This window comes from Silurus meridionalis, chromosome 27 (assembly GCF_014805685.1).
Source record: "Silurus meridionalis isolate SWU-2019-XX chromosome 27, ASM1480568v1, whole genome shotgun sequence".
In the NCBI taxonomy this organism is placed as follows: Eukaryota; Metazoa; Chordata; class Actinopteri; order Siluriformes; family Siluridae; genus Silurus; species Silurus meridionalis.
The window spans coordinates 1245403-1266467 of NC_060910.1; the positions used below are offsets into that span (position 1 = coordinate 1245403).

The 21065-nt window shown below is 40.5% G+C and overlaps 1 protein-coding gene across 2 annotated transcripts; it reads right to left on the reverse strand.

Moving 5' to 3' along the window:
* Positions 1–856: 856 nt before the first annotated feature.
* On the reverse strand, positions 857–20400 carry atp6v0a2b (ATPase H+ transporting V0 subunit a2b). 2 transcript variants are annotated; one of them, XM_046841321.1, is made up of 20 exons: positions 20081–20400; positions 17311–17389; positions 16911–17008; positions 16350–16484; positions 15816–15913; positions 15090–15216; positions 14495–14577; positions 12699–12792; positions 9864–10076; positions 8812–8962; positions 7712–7851; positions 7292–7449; positions 6517–6607; positions 4776–4894; positions 3133–3343; positions 2817–2936; positions 2322–2441; positions 2128–2245; positions 1789–1960; positions 857–1639 (listed from the first exon to the last, which is right to left on the reverse strand). In XM_046841321.1, exons 1-20 carry the CDS (start codon positions 20195–20197, stop codon positions 1537–1539), a joined length of 2547 nt encoding a protein of 848 aa, XP_046697277.1. In that variant the 5' UTR covers positions 20198–20400; the 3' UTR covers positions 857–1536. The 2 variants fall into 2 exon arrangements, with proteins under 2 accessions (XP_046697277.1, XP_046697276.1); XM_046841320.1 differs by having other exon boundaries at positions 15816–15916.
* Positions 20401–21065: the final 665 nt, after the last annotated feature.

The window sequence follows — 21065 nt, forward strand, 5'->3', positions numbered from 1 at the left end:
TTTTTTGTTTTTAGACAAAATAAAGTTTACATTTTTAGGATTTTATCTCAATTTAAAAATTCAAGATAAAAAAAAGAAAAAAAAAGACTTTTTCCCAGAAAATAGATCATTTATTTTCAAAATGTATCAGATTCAAGATTTGAAAAAGAAAGAAAGAAAAAAAAAGGAAAAAATTCCATAAAGACCAGAAAGTATGTGATTTCAAATAAACATAAGACTGTACAACAGAGCCAGAGGTAAAACTCTAATTACATTCAATAAATAATCTAAAAATCTGGAATGGAGCAAAATCCCCCCCCCCAAAAAAAAAAAAAAAAATTTAGGCTTATTAATATTTTCGTGTTAATACTTCCTGACCCAAAAAAGAAAGAGTAGACAGTGAAATGTTCTAAAATATTTAAGGAAATTTTTTTTTTATGATGTCATGGTTAAGGATATAATTACTGATTGGCTAACAAATTCAGATCAACAACTTTTTAGGGCTTTTTTAAAGACATTTTTACCCGAAATTTAAACTCTTACAAATATTACGTGTCATTTCTACCACAGAAGAGGAACTTTTTCTAGTCTAGTTGACCAAAGCATGTCTGAACCCCTCCCCCGACATGCCCCCCGAGCCCCGAACCCTCATGAGGAAAGAAAATAAAATACAATAGTGTCTGAAAGTTGGTTCTGGAGAAAAACAGACCACATGAGGTTCAAATCTTAAAAAAAAAAAAAAGGGTGTTTCTTGTTAACGATTCTAAACGACGAACACGTCGCTAAATTTGGCCGGTTCCCTGTTGCCTAGCAACACTATTCACACAATTATAGCCACTCGAAAAAGTGAGAACATTGTAAAGTTCTGACAGAAATGTCTAGTGTGTTATTTATTTATTTATTTATTACCTATCTCTCGAATGAATCTCATAACGAGAGCTGAAATCGGTGTCTTTCACTGGTGGAAGGAAATTATAATGTAAAAAGTTTGCAGTGTTCAAAAGATCACCGCTTTTCTTTTTACACAAATCACTGAAACCTGATGTCATCAGTGTGCACCTCGAGACTCCTCCCACTTCTGGCTGTAAAATACATATATATTCTTTCCTTCAGCAGGACAGTTTTTTTTTTCTTAACATCTGAATCACATCTGTAATCCAGCTGCAGTTTTTTTTTTTTTTTTTTATAAAAGTATATATTAAAATTAATGATGGAGTTTTCAGGGACAGACAGATGGAAAACTGGATAGAGAGAGAAAGAGAGAGAGAGGATGGGGAAAGAAAGAGTGAGAGATAGAGAAAGAGAGAGAGAGAGAGACAGAGGGAGAGAGAGAGAGAGAGAGAGAGAGAGAGAGAGAGAGAGAGAGAGAGAGAGAGAAGATGGAGGAGGTCAGAAGGTGGTAAGTGAAATAAATTTGAGGAAAGTTGGATCACAGTCTCGGGGTTTGATTGGAGGTGTAAGGCAGTCAGTGCAACACTTTATAAATACACACAGTAAAAGGAGAAGGTTGTACAGAATCCACATTCAGATCTGATCCACAACGAAGAATCACAGTGTTCAGAGCAGACCCTCGCTCTCAAAACTCAGGTGGAGGAGACAGAAGGCAAACGGAGAAAACTTGGTTCCAGCACCGCTGTAAAATTTATTCTGAAACTCCACCCTGAGAGAGAGAGAGAGAGAGAGAGAGAGAGAGAGAGAGAGAGAGAGAGAGAGAGAGAGAAAAATACAGAGAGATTTAACTTCTTGTTCTTAGATCTGTTGTTGTTGTTGTTGTTGTTGTATTAGTTACTGAGTGTGGACTTTACAGACCAGTGCAGACGCAGCGCGTGTAGGAAAGCAGAAAGTCCCTCCATCACTAGCAGGATGGAGACAGTCAGGACGGCAAAGAAACAGAAGACGGGGACAAGGAGGAGAACTCCAACTCCGTTATCCACACGCAAACCCACACGCATCACCATCGCCCACAGCACCTCCGACAGCTCTGAACACACACACACACACACACACACAGGTAAGAACATCAACTCTAAAACATCTCAGAAGGATCCACACACACAAGAACCCAGAGAACCTGGAGCTCCATACATAACGCTATCTTGTAAAAAAAAAAAAAAAGGATCTCAGGTGACAAACTTGATGTGGACTCACGTGCATGCGCCAGGCTCAGGGCCCACAGTCGGAGGTAGGACGCGGTGTTGGAGATGCAGCCTAGGCAGTGCTCGATGGTATGTATGGACTGGTGCAGTAAGACGTCCGCAAAGTCAAACTGGATGAAGAAAAAAAAATAAACGGAATTTATGATTGTTGACGGTTCCTGAGCTGTGAACCATTCAGAGGTTTACCTCTTCTGATTGGCTGTCAGAACTGCTGGAGTGACTGTCCAGGCTGGTGCCTTCCTCTAGATCTTGGGCTCGCATCAACGAGATCTCTTCGTCGCTGCTGCGGCGTACACGCTGGTAACCCTGTGAATAACGTCTAATCATTAAAGCTATAGTGTCCTACAGTGTCTTCTCCTGCAATTACACTTTCTTACCAGAGAGGTCGCCAAAATCCACCTAAAAACTGCACAACTTGACAAGACCACGAAAAACACGTATAAGTAAAAACAGGTAGCTCCTCGATTTACGACAGAGATGTGTTCCGAGAAGCCCATTGTGACCTGAAAATATCAGAAGTCGTGACCTGGTGTAGACCTGGTGTAGCCTACCCAGGAGTCTTAAAGAATGAAAGCTATGTTTGCCTGCTTCGCGAATCCTAACATTGTAAATCAAACCGTTGTAACTTGAGGACCAGTATATTGGACATAAATACACACACCCACACCCACACTCTCTCACCCGGTACATGCTCAAGCGATTTCTGCCCTTATGAAGCCAGTAGAGGTGGAGCGGCTTCCCCAACAGCAGCACAGGAACACTGAGAAGAGCGATGAGCAACAGGAACACCTGAAGTCCTCTCTGGGATAGATACACACACACACACACACACACACACACACACACACACACACACACACACACACACAGTCAGAAAATATTCAAACACTTAATAAACATGTGGTGACCTCCTGAAGGTCTGTATGAAACAAAAATCCCCTTAGTCTTCATCTTCCCCTCCCTCTGATAGAACCCTGTCTACGTCCCCGTCTCTCACCTGTCCCGTGTAGAGCGGCTGTCCCGGGCCTCCCTGCATGAGGAACATGTTAATAAAGTGAATAAGGATGCTGGGAGCACGCTGAGAGTCACGCGCCGTGAAGGACAACCACTTGTAGATGATCATGAAGACCAGGTAGCCGAAGAGACAGAGCAGGAAGAGGAGCTCGGGCAAGAAGACCAAGTAAAGGTTGAACTTCCTCCTGAAGTGTCTGAGAGTTTCGTTATGGAATGAGAAACAACATCGTTAACATGATCAGCTCATTATCTAATTAACAAAAGTGTCAGGAGTGGAACGGGTGGTGTTACTAAACACACCCTGACCAACTCCAACACTGTATTCTACTCCAGTGTGTCAGTGTGTGAACACAAAGCCCTGCAAAGGCTGGTGAAAAACCACTAAACACATCACAGGCACCAACTACCTGCCACGGAACACCTTCACCACAGCAGATGTCTGTGTAGAGCTCACAACATTATCAAAGACACTTCACCTCCCAGTCACAAACTGTTTATCCTCCTTCCATCAAGAAGGAGATACAGGAACATACACACCAGAACCAGCAGGTTCAGTGACGGCTTTTCTTCCATCCACCATCACCTTCATCTTCACCATCACCATCACATTACTGAACTCTACACTACACCATGAGATCACTGTATAAACACTGTAGAATTACACTTACAATGTGCATGTAGTATTTGTATACTCCTCTACACATACTGTACTGTAACTATTTACTTGTTCTTTTCAACAGTGTCTAGACATCATTCCATGTTTACACACACACATTATATATTACATACTGTACATATATTTACATATTTATCTGCATGTGTCAATTTGCACAATTGCTACTATTTCCACATCTGGTAGATGTTAAAGTGTATTTTATTGCTGTGTACCTGCACTATACAATGACAAAGTTCATTCTTTCTTACTTTCTGTCTGTGTGTGTCTGTGTGTGTGTCTGTCTGTGTGTGTCTGTCTGTCTGTGTGTGTCTGTCTGTCTGTGTGTGTGTCTGTGTCTGTCTGTGTGTGTCTGTCTGTGTGTCTGTCTGTCTGTGTGTGTCTGTGTCTGTCTGTGTGTGTCTGTCTGTGTGTGTCTGTGTCTGTCTGTGTGTCTGTGTCTGTGTGTGTGTCTGTCTGTGTGTGTGTCTGTGTCTGTCTGTGTGTGTCTGTGTCTGTGTGTGTGTGTGTGTGTGTGTCTGTGTCTGTCTGTGTGTGTCTGTGTCTGTGTCTGTGTGTGTCTGTGTCTGTGTGTGTGTCTGTGTCTGTCTGTGTGTGTGTCTGTGTCTGTCTGTCTGTGTCTGTGTCTGTGTCTGTGTGTCTGTGTCTGTGTCTGTGTGTGTGTCTGTGTGTGTCTGTGTGTGTCTGTGTGTGTCTGTGTGTGTCTGTGTGTGTCTGTGTCTGTCTGTCTGTCTGTGTGTGTCTGTATCTCTGTCTGTCTGTCTGTCTGTCTGTATCTCTGTCTGTCTGTCTGTCTGTCTGTGTGTCTGTGTGTCTGTGTGTCTGTGTCTGTCTGTCTGTATCTCTGTCTGTATCTCTGTCTGTATCTCTGTCTGTATCTCTGTCTGTATCTCTGTCTGTATTTAGGAGAGAAATCAGCAGTGTTGTGGTGTAAAGGTGTTTAAGAGACTCACAGGTGGTTGAAGACGCCCAGGACGATGCCGAAGCACATGTGGGCGATTCCCAGAATCACTGACATCTTCATCTTATAAGAGTTCAGGAACGTGAGCCGGTTTGATGCCAGGTTCCAAATCTATAATGGATAAATAGACAGATCGACAGATGTATCACATGTTCTATGTGGTGGTCAGGTGTTGAGGTGTTGCTGTAGTATTCTATGTGGTCGTCAGGTGTTGAGGTGTTGCTGTAGTATTCTATGTGGTGGTCAGGTGTTGAGGTGTTGCTGTAGTATTCTATGGGGTCGTCAGGTGTTGAGGTGTTGCTGTAGTATTTTATGTGGTCGTCAGGTGTTGAGGTGTTGCTGTAGTATTCTATGTGGTGGTCAGGTGTTGAGGTGTTGCTGTAGTATTTTATGTGGTGGTCAGGTGTTGAGGTGTTGCTGTAGTATTCTATGAGGTCGTCAGGTGTTGAGGTGTTGCTGTAGTATTTTATGTGGTGGTCAGGTGTTGAGGTGTTGCTGTAGTATTTTATGTGGTCGTCAGGTGTTGAGGTGTTGCTGTAGTATTCTATGTGGTGGTCAGGTGTTGAGGTGTTGCTGTAGTATTTTATGTGGTGGTCAGGTGTTGAGGTGTTGCTGTAGTATTCTATGTGGTCGTCAGGTGTTGAGGTGTTGCTGTAGTATTTTATGTGGTGGTCAGGTGTTGAGGTGTTGCTGTAGTATTCTATGTGGTGGTCAGGTGTTGAGGTGTTGCTGTAGTATTCTATGTGGTGGTCAGGTGTTGAGGTGTTGCTGTAGTATTCTATGGGGTCGTCAGGTGTTGAGGTGTTGCTGTAGTATTCTATGTGGTGGTCAGGTGTTGAGGTGTTGCTGTAGTATTCTATGTGGTCGCCAGGTGTTGAGGTGTTGCTGTAGTATTCTATGTGGTGGTCAGGTGTTGAGGTGTTGCTGTAGTATTCTATGAGGTCGTCAGGTGTTGAGGTGTTGATGTAGTATTTTATGTGGTCGTCAGGTGTTGAGGTGTTGCTGTAGTATTCTATGTGGTGGTCAGGTGTTGAGGTGTTGCTGTAGTATTTTATGTGGTGGTCAGGTGTTGAGGTGTTGCTGTAGTATTCTATGAGGTCGTCAGGTGTTGAGGTGTTGCTGTAGTATTTTATGTGGTGGTCAGGTGTTGAGGTGTTGCTGTAGTATTCTATGGGGTCGTCAGGTGTTGAGGTGTTGCTGTAGTATTCTATGTGGTGGTCAGGTGTTGAGGTGTTGCTGTAGTATTCTATGGGGTCGTCAGGTGTTGAGGTGTTGCTGTAGTATTCTATGTGGTGGTCAGGTGTTGAGGTGTTGCTGTAGTATTCTATGTGGTGGTCAGGTGTTGAGGTGTTGCTGTAGTATTCTATGTGGTGGTCAGGTGTTGAGGTGTTGCTGTAGTATTCTATGTGGTGGTCAGGTGTTGAGGTGTTGCTGTAGTATTCTATGTGGTGGTCAGGTGTTGAGGTGTTACTGTAGTATTTTATGTGGTCGTCAGGTGTTGAGGTGTTGCTGTAGTATTTTATGTGGTGGTCAGGTGTTGAGGTGTTGCTGTAGTATTTTATGTGGTTGTCAGGTGTTGAGGTGTTGCTGTAGTATTCTATGTGGTGGTCAGGTGTTGAGGTGTTGCTGTAGTATTCTATGTGGTGGTCAGGTGTTGAGGTGTTGCTGTAGTATTCTATGTGGTTCAGGAGAATGAACAGTAGTAATAAAAGGGAGAACACAGCGAGACTTACCGGATCGATGCCGAAAGGGTACGGGCCGATAAAGACGTTGGACACGTTGGGGTCGAGTGTGAGGAAGCTGTTGAAGCGAACCGTATTGTTGCTGAAACAACAAAATGACAATTAGCAACATGGAACTTGCACCATAACCCACTGTACCACTGAGAGTTACAACAAAACTACAGGAAACCATGTGAAAATAAAGTCAAATAACAATAACAACTAACACAAAATAAAAATTAATAAATAAACTAAGTTTTTGTTTGCTTGTGTATAATTATTAATAAAATGGCCTAAAAGAACTGTAATAATATATATATATTCTAATTAAACATTTAAATAAGTTACATAATATACTTGAAAATATAATAAATACAAATATGTAATAAAAAAAAATAAATACATAATCCAATTTTTATAATCTATAAAATTGTTTCTAAATTAAAAATAGCACAGAAAGATTTATTAAACCAAAAAAATAAAAAAAAAATAAAAATTTTTACTGCTAATTACTTCCATTTCAATCCGTCACAATGATGTTTATTTGTTAAATTATACTGGTTAAAAAAAAAGAAAGAATTTTACTGTTTTATCGTAATCCTTTTTATTTTAATTCTTAATGGAAATTAAAAATATTTCTGAATATAAAAGCTAAATAAAAATTTTAAAAATAAACAAAACCAACCTAAAAATGTGAAGAAAAATACGTTTTTTTTTAATGAATAAAATTGTTTGTTTGTTTAAATCTTTATTATTTTATTGATTTAGTTTGAAGTAGGAATCTCACTCCCAGACTCCGCTGTCGAACATGGCTGTGACGTTCCACCCGGAGCCGAAGAGGTTCAGCGACTTGGAGAAACAGTCGTTATAGATGAACCCGGTGTACACTGAGAAAATCCCCATCATCAGAATGATGTAGCGTCCCTCAAAAAACGTGTTCCAGATCTGAAACGAAAGGAAAGAGGAAACAATGAGGTCATTTATAAATCACTCGTTACAACAGTGGTGTGCAGAAAAGCATCTCAGCATGAACATCACATCAGAGGTTCTTTTTTCCCCTGACAGGACTGGAGGAACAAGATTCTTCTCCTGGTCTTCTCCGGTTGTAGTTACTGATGTGTTGTGTGTTCTGAGATGAGAATTATGGATGCAACGAGTGATTTCACGCATCATTACACCCTGAAAACCCGAAACCAATCTGACGCACCTCGTTCCTGGTTTTCTTCAGTTTGCGGTCCTTCTCGTACAGAACCATCCATAAGGCGAAAAGGAACATGATAAGGCCGTGGCCGAAGTCTCCGAACATCACAGCAAACAGGAAGGGGAACGTGATGATGGTGAACGGAGCTGCGAGAGAAACGAAGACATGAGGATCGACAGCATCACCTGAACCTGGATCTGTAACTACTTTAGGAGATGAACCAGGTAAAGGAGAACAGAATCAGAAATGTTTCCTAAGTCTGAGAACTTTCAAACAAAAATCTTGAAACCTGCTGCCAAATTTTGTAAGGCAACGTGGTCAACTTCTCACTTTCTTCATCAGACCTTTGAGGGCCACCAAGTGAATACCTATAAAACAATATATTCCTCCCTCAGGTGGACTTGACTACAGTGTAAAGCAGGACATCCTGATGTCGTAAACTTGATCTCACCTGCCATAAAGAATCCTGATTTTATATCTATTACATGATATACACCGTAGGCCAAAAGTATTGGGACGCCCAACTTTTCCACCCACATGTGCTTCTTCACCAGACTGTTAAAGCAAAGTCAAAGGCACACAATTGTTTGGGACGTCTTTACACCTGTACCCCTGTGCACAAAGCCAGCTCCATGAAGATCCGCTTTCCATGGGTTGGAAGTGTATAGAAGATCTCCTGCTATAAAGCTCTGACCCTTTTGGAGATATGAATGTGAACCCTGACTGCTCCCCAGACCTCCTCACCTCACCTACATCACTACCTGACTTTACTAACAGCTGAAAGAATCTCCACAAAATCTAGTGGAACATCTTCCCAGAGGAGTGGAGGTTACTAGAACAGCACATGTGGAATGGGATTTTCAAAAAAAAAAAAGCATATAGCAATCTTATGGTCAGGTGTCCACAAACTTTTGGTCTTAGTGTATATCTGATATTATAATAATCACTCTTTATAATCTTCTTGTCTTCTGTGGAAATTCCCAACAGCTTCAACAAAACAATTTGCACATCAATAGAAACAGCAGCCACATTGGTTTGCGTTTGTTTTGCTGTTTTTTTTCTCCTTCTTCTCCTCCCACCTGGTGATCACCTGTCCCCTGACCCACCTGGGTTCACCTCCCTGTAGCAGCCCACTCCATAGGCATCCACTATATTCTGGAATCCGGAGGTGAACTTATTGGTGCGTATGAGCGTGGGCGGAGTGTCGTTACTGGGGATGCGATTGACGAACGAAGGAACAGTTGCGGCACTTTTTCTCTAAGATAAAAAAGAAATGCAGTCAAAATGAGTCACAGTCACATGCAAGAGAACAGACCAATGAGAGGGCTCCTAAATCTGCCTTACAATTTAAAAAAAATGATAAAGAAAATAAATGTAATATTGTTTTCTTTTGACCATCTCTCACAAATATTACCCAAAACTTGACTTAAATTATTTTTTTTTTAATTCAATATATTCCAATATCAACCATTTACTCCATGTGCTATTTAATATATTAATTATTCATCAATTATAAAAACACGACATAAGTGTAATTAAACTACTATATAAATCTACGGTTATATACACACACACACAGACGTAGATATTTACAGTAATAACACATCCACATCTTCCTAAAGATTTTAGACTCCTTTTATTCCATTTACAATTAAATTTGAACATATGATTTTATTATTCTGTATATTAACAACAATAACAAACTGCCTACAAAATTAAAATTACCCACATGCCCTGATTACCATAGCAACTGTAAAATAAACAAATATTAAAAAAATTCTAATATACTAAAAGCTATAAAAAAAAAAAAATATGAACAATAAAATAAATAATAATTAATATATAGATATAATAACAAACAAAAGTAGCAAGTTTACATCCTCTGTCTTGATTGGTCCAAAGTTGTGACATCACAAAAATGTGTTTAAAAAAAGCTGTTCCCAATTCTATATAAAAGTCTTCATAGAAACGAGCAAACAAATGGCTTGAAATTTTATTGTAAGGAAAGTGTGTGTGTGTGTGTGTGTGTGTGTGTGTGTATATATAAAATAAAAACACAATCTGCATATATTTGTCTCCACACACACACAGTTCCGATTTTATGAGTCAGAACTAATTGGTCTCAAGTTTCAAATCCCATTTCCCTTTTATAACTCACCGAGCTGTCCTCCAGCGCCCTCCGCAGGGCAGGTAGGTCGTTAACGGGGCACCAGACCTCCGCGATCAGACACTTGTTAGTGACGTCGAAGCTGCACAGGTTGAGGATGTGGTAGATGGCTTTCATCTTTTTCACCTGGATCACCCATGTGTACACCGACTCCGAGGCCCTGTTTAACACCTGCCTCAGGTAGTCCTCTGTCCGGTACAGAACCTACAAGAAAGAAAGGAAAGTTCTGGAATCATTCAGGTTATAAGCATATACATTACAGGGAGTGCAGAATTATTAGGCAAATGAGTATTTTGACCACATCATCCTCGTTATGCATGTTGTCTTACTCCAAGCTGTATAGGCTGGAAAGCCTACTACCAATTAAGCATATTAGGTGATGTGCATCTCTGTAATGAGAAGGGGTGTGGTCTAATGACATCAACACCCTATATCAGGTGTGCATAATTATTAGGCAACTTCCTTTCCTTTGGCAAAATGGGTCAAAAGAAGGACTTGACAGGCTCAGAAAAGTCAAAAATAGTGAGATATATTGCAGAGGGATGCAGCAGTCTTAAAATAGCCAAGCTTCTGAGCGTGATCATCGAACAATCAAGCGTTTCATTCAAAATAGTCAACAGGGTCGCAAGAAGCGTGTGGAAAACCAAGGCGCAAAATAACTGCCCGTGAACTGAGAAAAGTCAAGCGTGCAGCTGCCAAGATGCCACTTGCCACCAGTTTGGCCATATTTCAGAGCTGCAACATCACTGAGTGCCCAAAAGCACAAGGTGTGCAATACTCAGAGACATGGCCAAGGTAAGAAAGGCAGAAAGTCGACCACCACTGAACAAGACACACAAGCTGAAACGTCAAGACTGGGCCAAGAAATATCTCAAGACTGATTTTCTAAGGTTTTATGGACTGATGAAATGAGAGTGAGTCTTGATGGGCCAGATGGATGGGCCCGTGGCTGGATTGGTAAAGGGCAGAGAGCTCCAGTCCGACTCAGACGCCAGCAAGGTGGAGGTGGAGTACTGGTTTGGGCTGGTATCATCAAAGATGAGCTTGTGGGGCCTTTTCGGGTTGAGGATGGAGTCAAGCTGAACTCCCAGTCCTACTGCCAGTTTCTGGAAGACACCTTCTTCAAGCAGTGGTACAGGAAGAAGTCTGCATCCTTCAAGAAAAACATGATTTTCATGCAGGACAATGCTCCATCACACACGTCCAAGTACTCCACAGCGTGGCTGGCAAGAAAGGGTATAAAAGAAGAAAATCTAATGATATGGCCTCCTTGTTCACCTGATCTGAACCCCATTGAGAACCTGTGGTCCATCATCAAATGTGCGATTTACAAGGAGGAAAACAGTACACCTCTCTGAACAGTGTCTGGGAGGCTGTGGTTGCTGCTGCACGCAATGTTGATGGTGAACAGATCAAAACACTGACAGAATCCATGGATGGCAGGCTTTTGAGTGTCCTTGCAAAGAAAGGTGGCTATATTGGTCACTGATTTGTTTTGTTTGGTTTTGAATGTCAGAAATGTATATTTGTGAATGTTGAGATGTTATATTGGTTTCACTGGTAAAAATAAATAATTGAAATGGGTATAAATTTGTTTTTTGTTAAGTTGCCTAATAATTATGCACAGTAATAGTCACCTGCACACACAGATATCCCCCTAAAATAGCTAAAACTAAAAACTACTTCCAAAAATATTCAGCTTTGATATTAATGAGTTTTTTGTGTTCATTGAGAACATGGTTGTTGTTCAAATTAAATCCTCAAATAAAATTAATCCTCAAAAATACAACTTGCCTAATAATTCTGCACTCCCTGTATATCACCAACTGTTTGTGGACACCTCAGGATAGGATTCTTATCTGAATCTTTTTGACCATCCCATTCCACATCCAGTCTCCCTTTGCTGATATAATAATCTCCACTCTTCTGGGAAGATGTTCCACTAGAGTTTGTGAGAATTCATTCAGCTACATGTGTGTTAGTAAAGTCAGGTAGTGATGGAGGTGAGAAGGTGAGGAGGTTCCTGGGGTGCAGTCAGTGTACATATTCAACTCAAAGGTGTTCAATAGGGTTGGAGCTCCACAGCAGAAGATCTTCCGCTCCAAACCACGGAAAGCAGATCTTCATGGAGCTGGCCTTGTGCACTGCCATTGCCATGCTGGAGCTGGTTTGGGTCTCCAAGTTTAAGTAAAGGTGAAATCTCATGCTCCTGCATCCAAAGACATCTGATATGATTGTATGTCTCCGACTTTGTGTAACAGTTTGTAGAAGAACCACATCTGGGTGAAAAGGGATGTGTCCAAATACTTTTGGACATTTGTATAGTCAAAGGATTTTCTGGAAAATTTAAATCTTAAAAGGGAGAAAGAAATTATAATAGAAGTATAAAAGATCAATGATGAGGTCAAAAGCACAGAGGAAGATCCCTCTTTTATACATCTTATAACTTTTACTCTCAGTGTACTAATGCCTTTAAAGAGTGTGTGTGTGTGTGTGTGTGTGTGTGTGTGTGTGTGTGTGTGAGAGAGAGAGAGAGAGAGAGAGAGAGAGAGAGAGAAGGAAGTATTTGAGAGCTCACAGAAATCACATGCAAAGTTAAGAAATGAATATGACTATAGCATGCCCTTTCACTCACACACACACACACACACACACACACACACACACACACACACACACACACACACACACAACCACGAGCTCAGTCACATGACGCATCACATCCTCTTAGGAAACGAAATTGGAAACGACCTTTGATTTAGAGGTGTGATGTCATAAGTGCACAGGGTTCCAGCCAATCAGGAACCAGTATTGTAACAAACTCACCGTGTGCAGGTCCTGGATACGAGTGCGAAGACCCTCGACTACGTCGTTCCTCTCCTCGTTACTGTTTGGGTACGGGTACAGGTGGCAGTGGTAGCTGGGGGGAAAAAAGGATTCTGGATTGTGATTGGTTAGAATGTGGTGCTGATTTATTGTGTAAGGTTTTCTGTATTTAGGCTCTGATATAACTGTAGAAAAGTCTCTGAGGTATAAGAGGAAATAGGAACGTGACGACGTTTCCCAGCCAACTTTACCTCCACATCAAAATCAGAGACTTTTTTAATAATACATTTACAGCCCCATTTCCAAAAAATATGGGACACTGTGTAACATGTAAAAAAAAGAAAAAAACAAAGTGCAAATATTTGCAAATCTCGAAAAATGTTGACTCTATTCACAATAAAACAAATGTTTAAACTAATATACCATTTCAAGGAAAAATACGATTGTTTTGAATTTGATGGCTGCATCACGTCTCAAAAAAGTTGGGACAGGGCCGTGTTTCCCACTGTGTAGCATAACATCTGTCCATTAACATCTGGGAACTGAGGAGAGCAGTTGCTGGAGTTTTGGGAGAAGCATTTTGTCCCATATGTGTCTGATACAGGACTGCTCTACAGTTCTGGGTTTCCTTTGTTGTGTTTTTCGTTTCATGATGCATCAAATGTTTTCAGATGGTGAAAGGTCTAGACTGCAGACTGGTCAATTCAGCACCTGGACTCTTCTACTACAAAGTCATGCTGTTGTAATAGATGCAGTATGCAGTTAGCATTATCTTGCTCAAATACGCAAGGCCTTTCCTGAAAAAGACGTATTCTTGATGGAAGCATTTGTTGCTCTAAAACCTGTATGCAGATTTCCACATTGATGGAGCTTTTCCAGATGTGTAAGCTGCCCATTCCACATGAACTAATGCACCACCATACCATCAGAAATGCAGATTTTTAACTGAGTTCTGATAACAATCAGATGATCCCTCTCCTCTTTAGCCTGGAGGACGTGGTGTCCATGGTTTCCAAAAGGAAATAAAAATTTTGATAACAGTTTTCCACTGTGCCTCAGTACATTTTAAATGAAGATGGTGATGTTTCACACATGCCTTCTCCTTTACATGAGCAGAGAGATTTAACCTGCGTTTTGTGGATGACCTGCAAACTGCGAGATGTTAATGAGCCCATGCAGTGATTCAATTACAGAATCATGAAGGTTTTAAACGCAGTGGCCCCTGAGGCCCTGAAGATCACGGCTATCCAATATTGATTTTCGCCCATGTCCCTCGTGCACAGAGATTTCTCCAGACTTTTGATAATAATATGGTTTGTAAAAGATGATTTTTAACTGTTATGTAATCTGATGTTGAGAAACATTATGGCGAAATTGTTCCCCAGTTTGTAGACGCAGTGTTTCACAGACTGGTGAAGCTCCGCCCATCTTTACTTCTGAGACACTCTGCCTCTCTGACACACACTGTTTATACCCCGTCATCTTACTGACCTGCTGTCAATGATCCTCGTTAGTTAATACACGTTTCTCCAACTGTTTCAGTTAAATAACACACTTTTTCCAGACTTTTACTTCATCCCAACTTTTTGTAAAGCCCTTATTTTATTTTTTTTACTTAAAACGGTACATTTCCTCATTTTCAACACTTGATATGTTTAATGTGAATAAAATATGGGTTTTTGAGATCCGTAAATCATTGCATTCTTTTTTTATTGACATTTTACACAAGTGTCCAAACTGTTTTAGAATCGGGGTTGTTTTTTATTATAGCTTAATAAAGTAAAGGAAATCGTTACCAGTCGCAGATCTTCTTCACTTTCTGTCCAATCTGATCGCCCCAGTAGGAGATGAGGAACACGGCACTCCGGGTGGGATCGCCCTGTGAAAACCCAAACATAAACAGGGAAAAATACAAATGAAGAAAAAAAAAAAAAAACTCCCTGACTGCTTTTAAAAATAAATAAATAAAAATCAAACAATATAGGGGAAAAATTATTTCAAATATAAAACCTTAAATATTTACATCAACACTGTAATGTTAAAATTAATACTCATTTAATAATAATAATAATTTATAATAACCGGTTAAAAATATATATATATATATATATATATATATATATATAATTATGAATATTCAATTAATATCAATTATTTATATTTAATATATTATTTTATTAATTAATAAAAATATAGTATATCCACACACACACACACACACACACGTCAGGTGTCCCAATATTTTTGGCCTTAGTGTATTTGAATATTTGCAAATCAACATCACAGGGTAATTGAATAATGAATATCTAGCGTGAAGCAGTTATGGTGTGTGTGTGTGTGTGTGTGTGTGTGTGTGTGTGTGTGTGTGAGAGCAGCTCAGGTGAGACTCACCGTGTTGGGGTCTCTCAGACTCTCCTCAATCTCGGCGTAGCTGAGGATGGTGTATCCTTTACACACTCGCCACAGCATGCGTTCGAACGCCTCGATCTTCACGCTCGGGATCAGACCAGAGATAAACCTGCACCAGGAAGATACATATACATATAAATATATAGAAATAAATATATATAAATAACTATATATATATATAAATATGACACTGCCTTAGTTTTCCCTCCTTATAGTGAGCAGATTATGGTGGAGATTATCATGACGATTTCATGTACAATAAATCTTACATTTAGTCTGTAAGTAAGTTAATGATTGTTTTAATTATTAATAAAATAAACTATAATTTAATTGTGTGTGCAGTTTGTATGAGATGGAAATTTGACTTATTTGATTTAAATGTTTAAGTAGTGAATAAATAGATAAATTAATGTATTGATTTGATCTTTAAACAATGCGAGGTAGACAAATACAGATTAACAGGCAGGCAGACAGACAGACAGACATATCATTTATCATGCATTTAATAATGAGTTCAAAGTCGCCATGGCAACAGTTTATCTTTATTCTTAATGAAGCCAAAAACCTGAGAATCTGAGAGGAGAGTCACAGCATGAGACATGAAACTCTGTGCTCATACTCAATGTGTAGGGTTTTTATCTAAGATCAGTGTCTGTCTGTATGTGTATGTATATATGTGTGTGTGTGTGTGTGTGTGTGTACTCTAACCCGAGCTTGGCCCCGAGCCTCTGCATGCTGGCGTAGTCCATCGCTGAGTCTTTTTCCAGGAAAGGAAACTCCTCATACTGGGCCCGCATAGGCTCCCTCTGCTTACACAACACACACACACACACACACACACACACACACACACACACACACACACACACACCTTTGAAATTCTCGGAGAAATAGAGCACTATAATTCAATCGTGATTGGTTTAAAAAGAAAAGAAGGGATGTGGTGAAGTTTGTTCTCCTGATCATGAGTGTGGTGGTTAGTGGGCAGAGCCATAGTGTGCGCTGTGGTTAGTGGGCGGAGCCATAGTGAGCGCGGTGGTTAATAGGCAGGGTCATAGTGAGCACAGTAGTTGGTGGGCGGAGTCGTAATGAGCGCATTAGTGAATGGGAGGAGTCGTGGTGAGCGCGGTAGTGAGTGGGCGGAGTCGCGGTGAGCACGGTAGTTGGTGGGCGGAGTCGTGGTAAGTGCGGTAGTTAGTGGGCGGAGTCATGGTGAGCGCGGTGAGCGGGGCCAGGACACACCTCGGGAGTGCAGTGGAAGTTGCGTGTGATGTGCAGCATGTGCAAATACTCGGTCAGTTCCAGAAGATTCTTCTGCAGCTTCTCTTTGTTCCTCATCACTTCACTGAGCTCGAGCTCCAACCGCTGAAGCTGCTCCTGAGAACGAAACACACACACACACACACACACACACACACACACAGAGAATGAGTGAGAGATATACACACACACACACACACACACACACACACACACAGACTGAGTGAGAGATACACACAGATACAAAAAAGAAAATGAAATTGAGTAAAGAAAGAAAGAAAGAAAGAAAAAATAATTAAACAGGAATTAAAGAAAAAAATAAAGAAAGTATGAAATTGTGAAAAGAAATTAAGAAAAACAAAGGAATGAAAAAAATGAAAAAGAAAGAAGTAAAAACGAGACAAAAAGCAGCTTTGACTGCAGAACCAGAACCATCACGCCTCACATGTGCTTCTCACACACTCACATTCACTCCTGTGAGCCGTGTGTGTGTGTGTGTGTGTGTGTGTGTGAGAGAGAGAGAATGAGGCTCTGTAATCCTACCATAATTCCCATCACATGTTTGGGCAGCGGAGCCACAGGGTTCACCTCGTCCTCAGGCAGAGCGATGTCTGATTTCTTGATCTCCCTCAACAGATATCCTGTGAGAAAAACACACACACACACACACACACACACACACACACACAAAGTATTAAAGAAATTCCAGTAACCAAAGCAGCCTGAAAGCAGACGGATCCTAAATCCTGTATTCTGATTGGTCAGAAGCTGTTCTCTAACGGCAGCTGGATATGAACACTCGATCGTTTCTATAGCAACAGCTCATTCAAAAATGCTGTAGGACGACAGTAAACAGTAGGTAGTGAATATTTCACAAAATTCGTGCATAACCTTTTGTTATTAAAAACATTAAGCTACTAATTTCCACTTTAAACAGCATTACCCAGAATCCTCTCCATTTCCTCCGATCGCTTGATCTCGTTGACGAATTTGCGCTGGAACGTGTTAACACTCGGGTTGAGCTGAAACACAAAACGTGTAGAAAATCACACACTACTATACTCCAAAACACCTTTTTACAACGTTTAAAGGGGCAGTAGGTATCAACATGAACTCCGACCACCTGCTCAACTAATCTAAAGCATAAAAACTCAACATGGAAATACATTTAAAGGGGCGGTGTGTAACATTTCACACACTGTGAGATGAGCTACAACTTAAAAAAAAAAATCACTTTTAATCTAATCTGGGAGCATAAACAATTATATAAAATATGGTTAATTTTTTTGAAAGTATTTAAAGGTGCAAGAAGAGACAGTGGAACTATTGACATAAAAAAAAAAAAGAAAAACACATATTGCTGCTTTAAGGAAAACTAGTATAATAAAACTCAAGCTGAAAAACTGACACTATTGATAACGCTCAATAAAAATAACATACAGCCGCTTTAAGAGATTGAGAGATATATTATGTAACAGTAAAACCAAAGATTTTGAAACTACTGACAAACGTATGCAAAGTTACATACTGCTGCTTTAAAGAAAAATACATTAAATTACAAGGAGGAGCCCTGAAAAGATTAATTACTACAAATTTTAAATAATATAAATACCACATACATGCAGAAGCAGAAACCATGTGGGAAAAGATAATAAATATAACATAAAAAAATTGAAAATTACATACTGCTGCTTTAAAGGAAATAATATTTAAAAAGTGCAAGAGAGTATTACATAGTGCCAAGCTAAAACACTGAAACTATTAAAAGACATCTAGAAGTGACATATCGCTGCTTTAAGGTAAACAGCATTTAAAAGTGCTAGAAAAGAATCAGAAACTATCGACAGAGGATTCAGAATTACATACTACTGTTTTAAGAAAAACATACCGTAATTTCCGGACTATTAAACACACCCATATATAAGCCACACCCACTAAATTGTACAAAGATTTTTATTTTGAACATAAATAAGCCGCACCTGTCTATACACTGAAACTAATGAACTTTACACAGGCTTTAATGAAAGACAGTGTCTGTTACACGGCTTGTATCTAAACAGTAGCCTACCAAAGTCATTGTTCACTGTCTTCCTCCTTCCTTTCACAACTATTTCTCTCGAGAGTTTATCTTTTGGCATCGTCGTGCGTTTAAAAATCACCATCGGTGAATCTTTTCTCCCGATGCCGTGCAGCTCAGAACACAGGTGAAGTGTGTTTTCATGCCCGGTTGTTTTCAGCGTGACGAATGATTCACATTTCCTGTAGACAGTCCGAGTGAGCGGCAGGTCAAACGTCAGAGGAACATCATCCATATTTATGATGTGGTGCGGCCCGATTCAGTGGGAGCGCATCTGATTTAATATAAAGAGTTTCATTGGTTCACCTGAACCTGTTCAGCAATTTCATTGGTCTAATGTTATGGGGTTCAGTTTTTTGGTTTGAAGTTTGTGAAACCGGGAAAAACCCGGAAAAATCCATAAATTAGCCGCTTCATTGTTTAAGCCACAGGGTTCAAAATGTGGGAAAAAAAGTAGCGGCTTATAGTCCGGAAAATACGGTATATAAAACCCTGTAACTGTTGGCAGGTGTGGAGATGTGACATACCGCCGCTTTAAGGTAAACAGGATTCAATAGTGCAGGGACAGAAGTAGAGTATCTCACAAAAGTAAGTGCACCTCTCAAACTTCAGCAACCATTTTAGTGTCTTCTCATGGGACATTACTATAGAAATAAAACTTGGATATATTTTAGTCAATGTGCAGTTTGTATGAGTGCAGATTTACTGTCCGTGTTGGAATTCATGGAATTCATGTTTCCCTCAAAGAACCGCAGCTCCACAGTACCAGCAGCACTCATGCAGCCCCAGACCATGATGCTGCCACCACCATGCTTGTCTGTAGCCACAATGTTCTTGGTTCTCCTCACCAGGGCGTCTCCACACATGCTGGACACCATCTAAACCAAACAAGTTTATCTTCATCTCATCAGACCACAGAACATGGTTCCAGTAACTCATGCTCTTGGACAGGTTGTTCTTCAGCAAACCGTTTGAGGTCTTTCTTGTGAGCAGCGTTAAAGAAGCTCCTTCTGGGACGACGGCCTGCAGGCTTGTGGAGCACTGACAAGTGGACCTTCTGCAACCTCTAAAGCAACGCTGCAGCACTCATGCGTCTGTTTTATGAAGCAGCTTCTGCACCTGACTCACAGCACGAGGACTCAACTTCTCTGATGGACCCTTGTGAGGTCTGTTCCGTGTGGAACCCGTGTTAGAAAACCCGTTGTCAGTTATTAAGACACTACTGTCTGTATGTTGAGTTCTTACATATATATAGTATTGTCCTTTGAGAAGATAAACTACAGGCTGCTGAAATGTGAGGGACGCACTCGTGAGATGTATGAGATCCTGTAGACTACTGCTTAACAAAACATTTCTACACGTGTACAAGCAAGAACATACCATGAAACTACACTTAGAGAAACGACATACCGCCGCTTTAAGATAAACAGAGTTTCATGAAAGTCTGAAATTATTGACAGACGTCATGTGACATAAGAGTCATAAAATATACATGATGATGATGATGATGATGATGATGAAGAACTTGCTCAGGCTGAAGACTTTAACAGTTAGGACACCAGGATGATCCAGAAGACACTGACTGATGATTTTAAAATGTTATAAATTGACTATAAAAAGGAGTAAAAGTTCTCACATCTCTGAACTCCACCAGCCCGAGTTCTCCCAGTTCACTGATGCACTCATAAGCCGAGCCGGACTGCAGGAACAGCTGGGCCAAACACACCTCCTCACCCCGGAACAGGGAACCCATTCCGGAACACTCGCGCTCTCCAGCGTCACCTCGGGGCGGGGAAACAGGTCACCTCTACCGGGGTCTGTTCGCTCTGAGCGGCCGGAGGAACCAGGCGAGGGGGTGCAGATTAACAGCCGCTTCACCTCCGCTTCTCTCTCGCCTTCTATCGGAACGTGACGACGTGTCTTCCTTCTCCGCGACTTTACCCCCGCCTCCTTATCCACATCAACCTCTGATTGGTTGATTCTATTGAGTGACGACTCACCAAACCAATCAGAATGTCGGTTTGATCCTGCTGAGTGACAACTCAACAAACCAATCAGAGTGTTGTACAATCACTCCACAGAAAGGGGGTGGGACTATTCACTTCATCCGGAAATATGGAGTTGTTTTTATTTGCTTATAAACAAAACCACAAATGTGTTAGACGTGTGTAAATATCTAACATCTTTGAGAAAATATACAGCTAGCAAACCCAAAACAATGTGCTTTTTTCTGCATTTTGCTTGTTGCAATGTTGAAAACCGCTGGCTAGAAACATGGCTGTGTTTCAAATCGGCGTTGGACCCCTAAGTAGGCGGCCTCGTTTTGTGCGGATGACGTCGTGTAGCATCTAGTGCGAGTACGCATTTGTGTTTGGGATCGAGCCCTGTTGTCGAACTGGATCTTTTTTGTGAGGTTTTTAATCGTTTAAAACAGCTTATATTTTCAATATTTTCTTTACTAATCTTAACATTTGATCCTTAAAGCGACAATACTTTAATATTGGAAGACCACTAATTTGTTATAAAGTTAAGCGGAGAGAGGAACCCCCTAAAAAATAAATAAATAAAAGAACCCGGAAATGATTCTTCTACAATAAAAGTCTGTTTCGAGCGGGATTCAA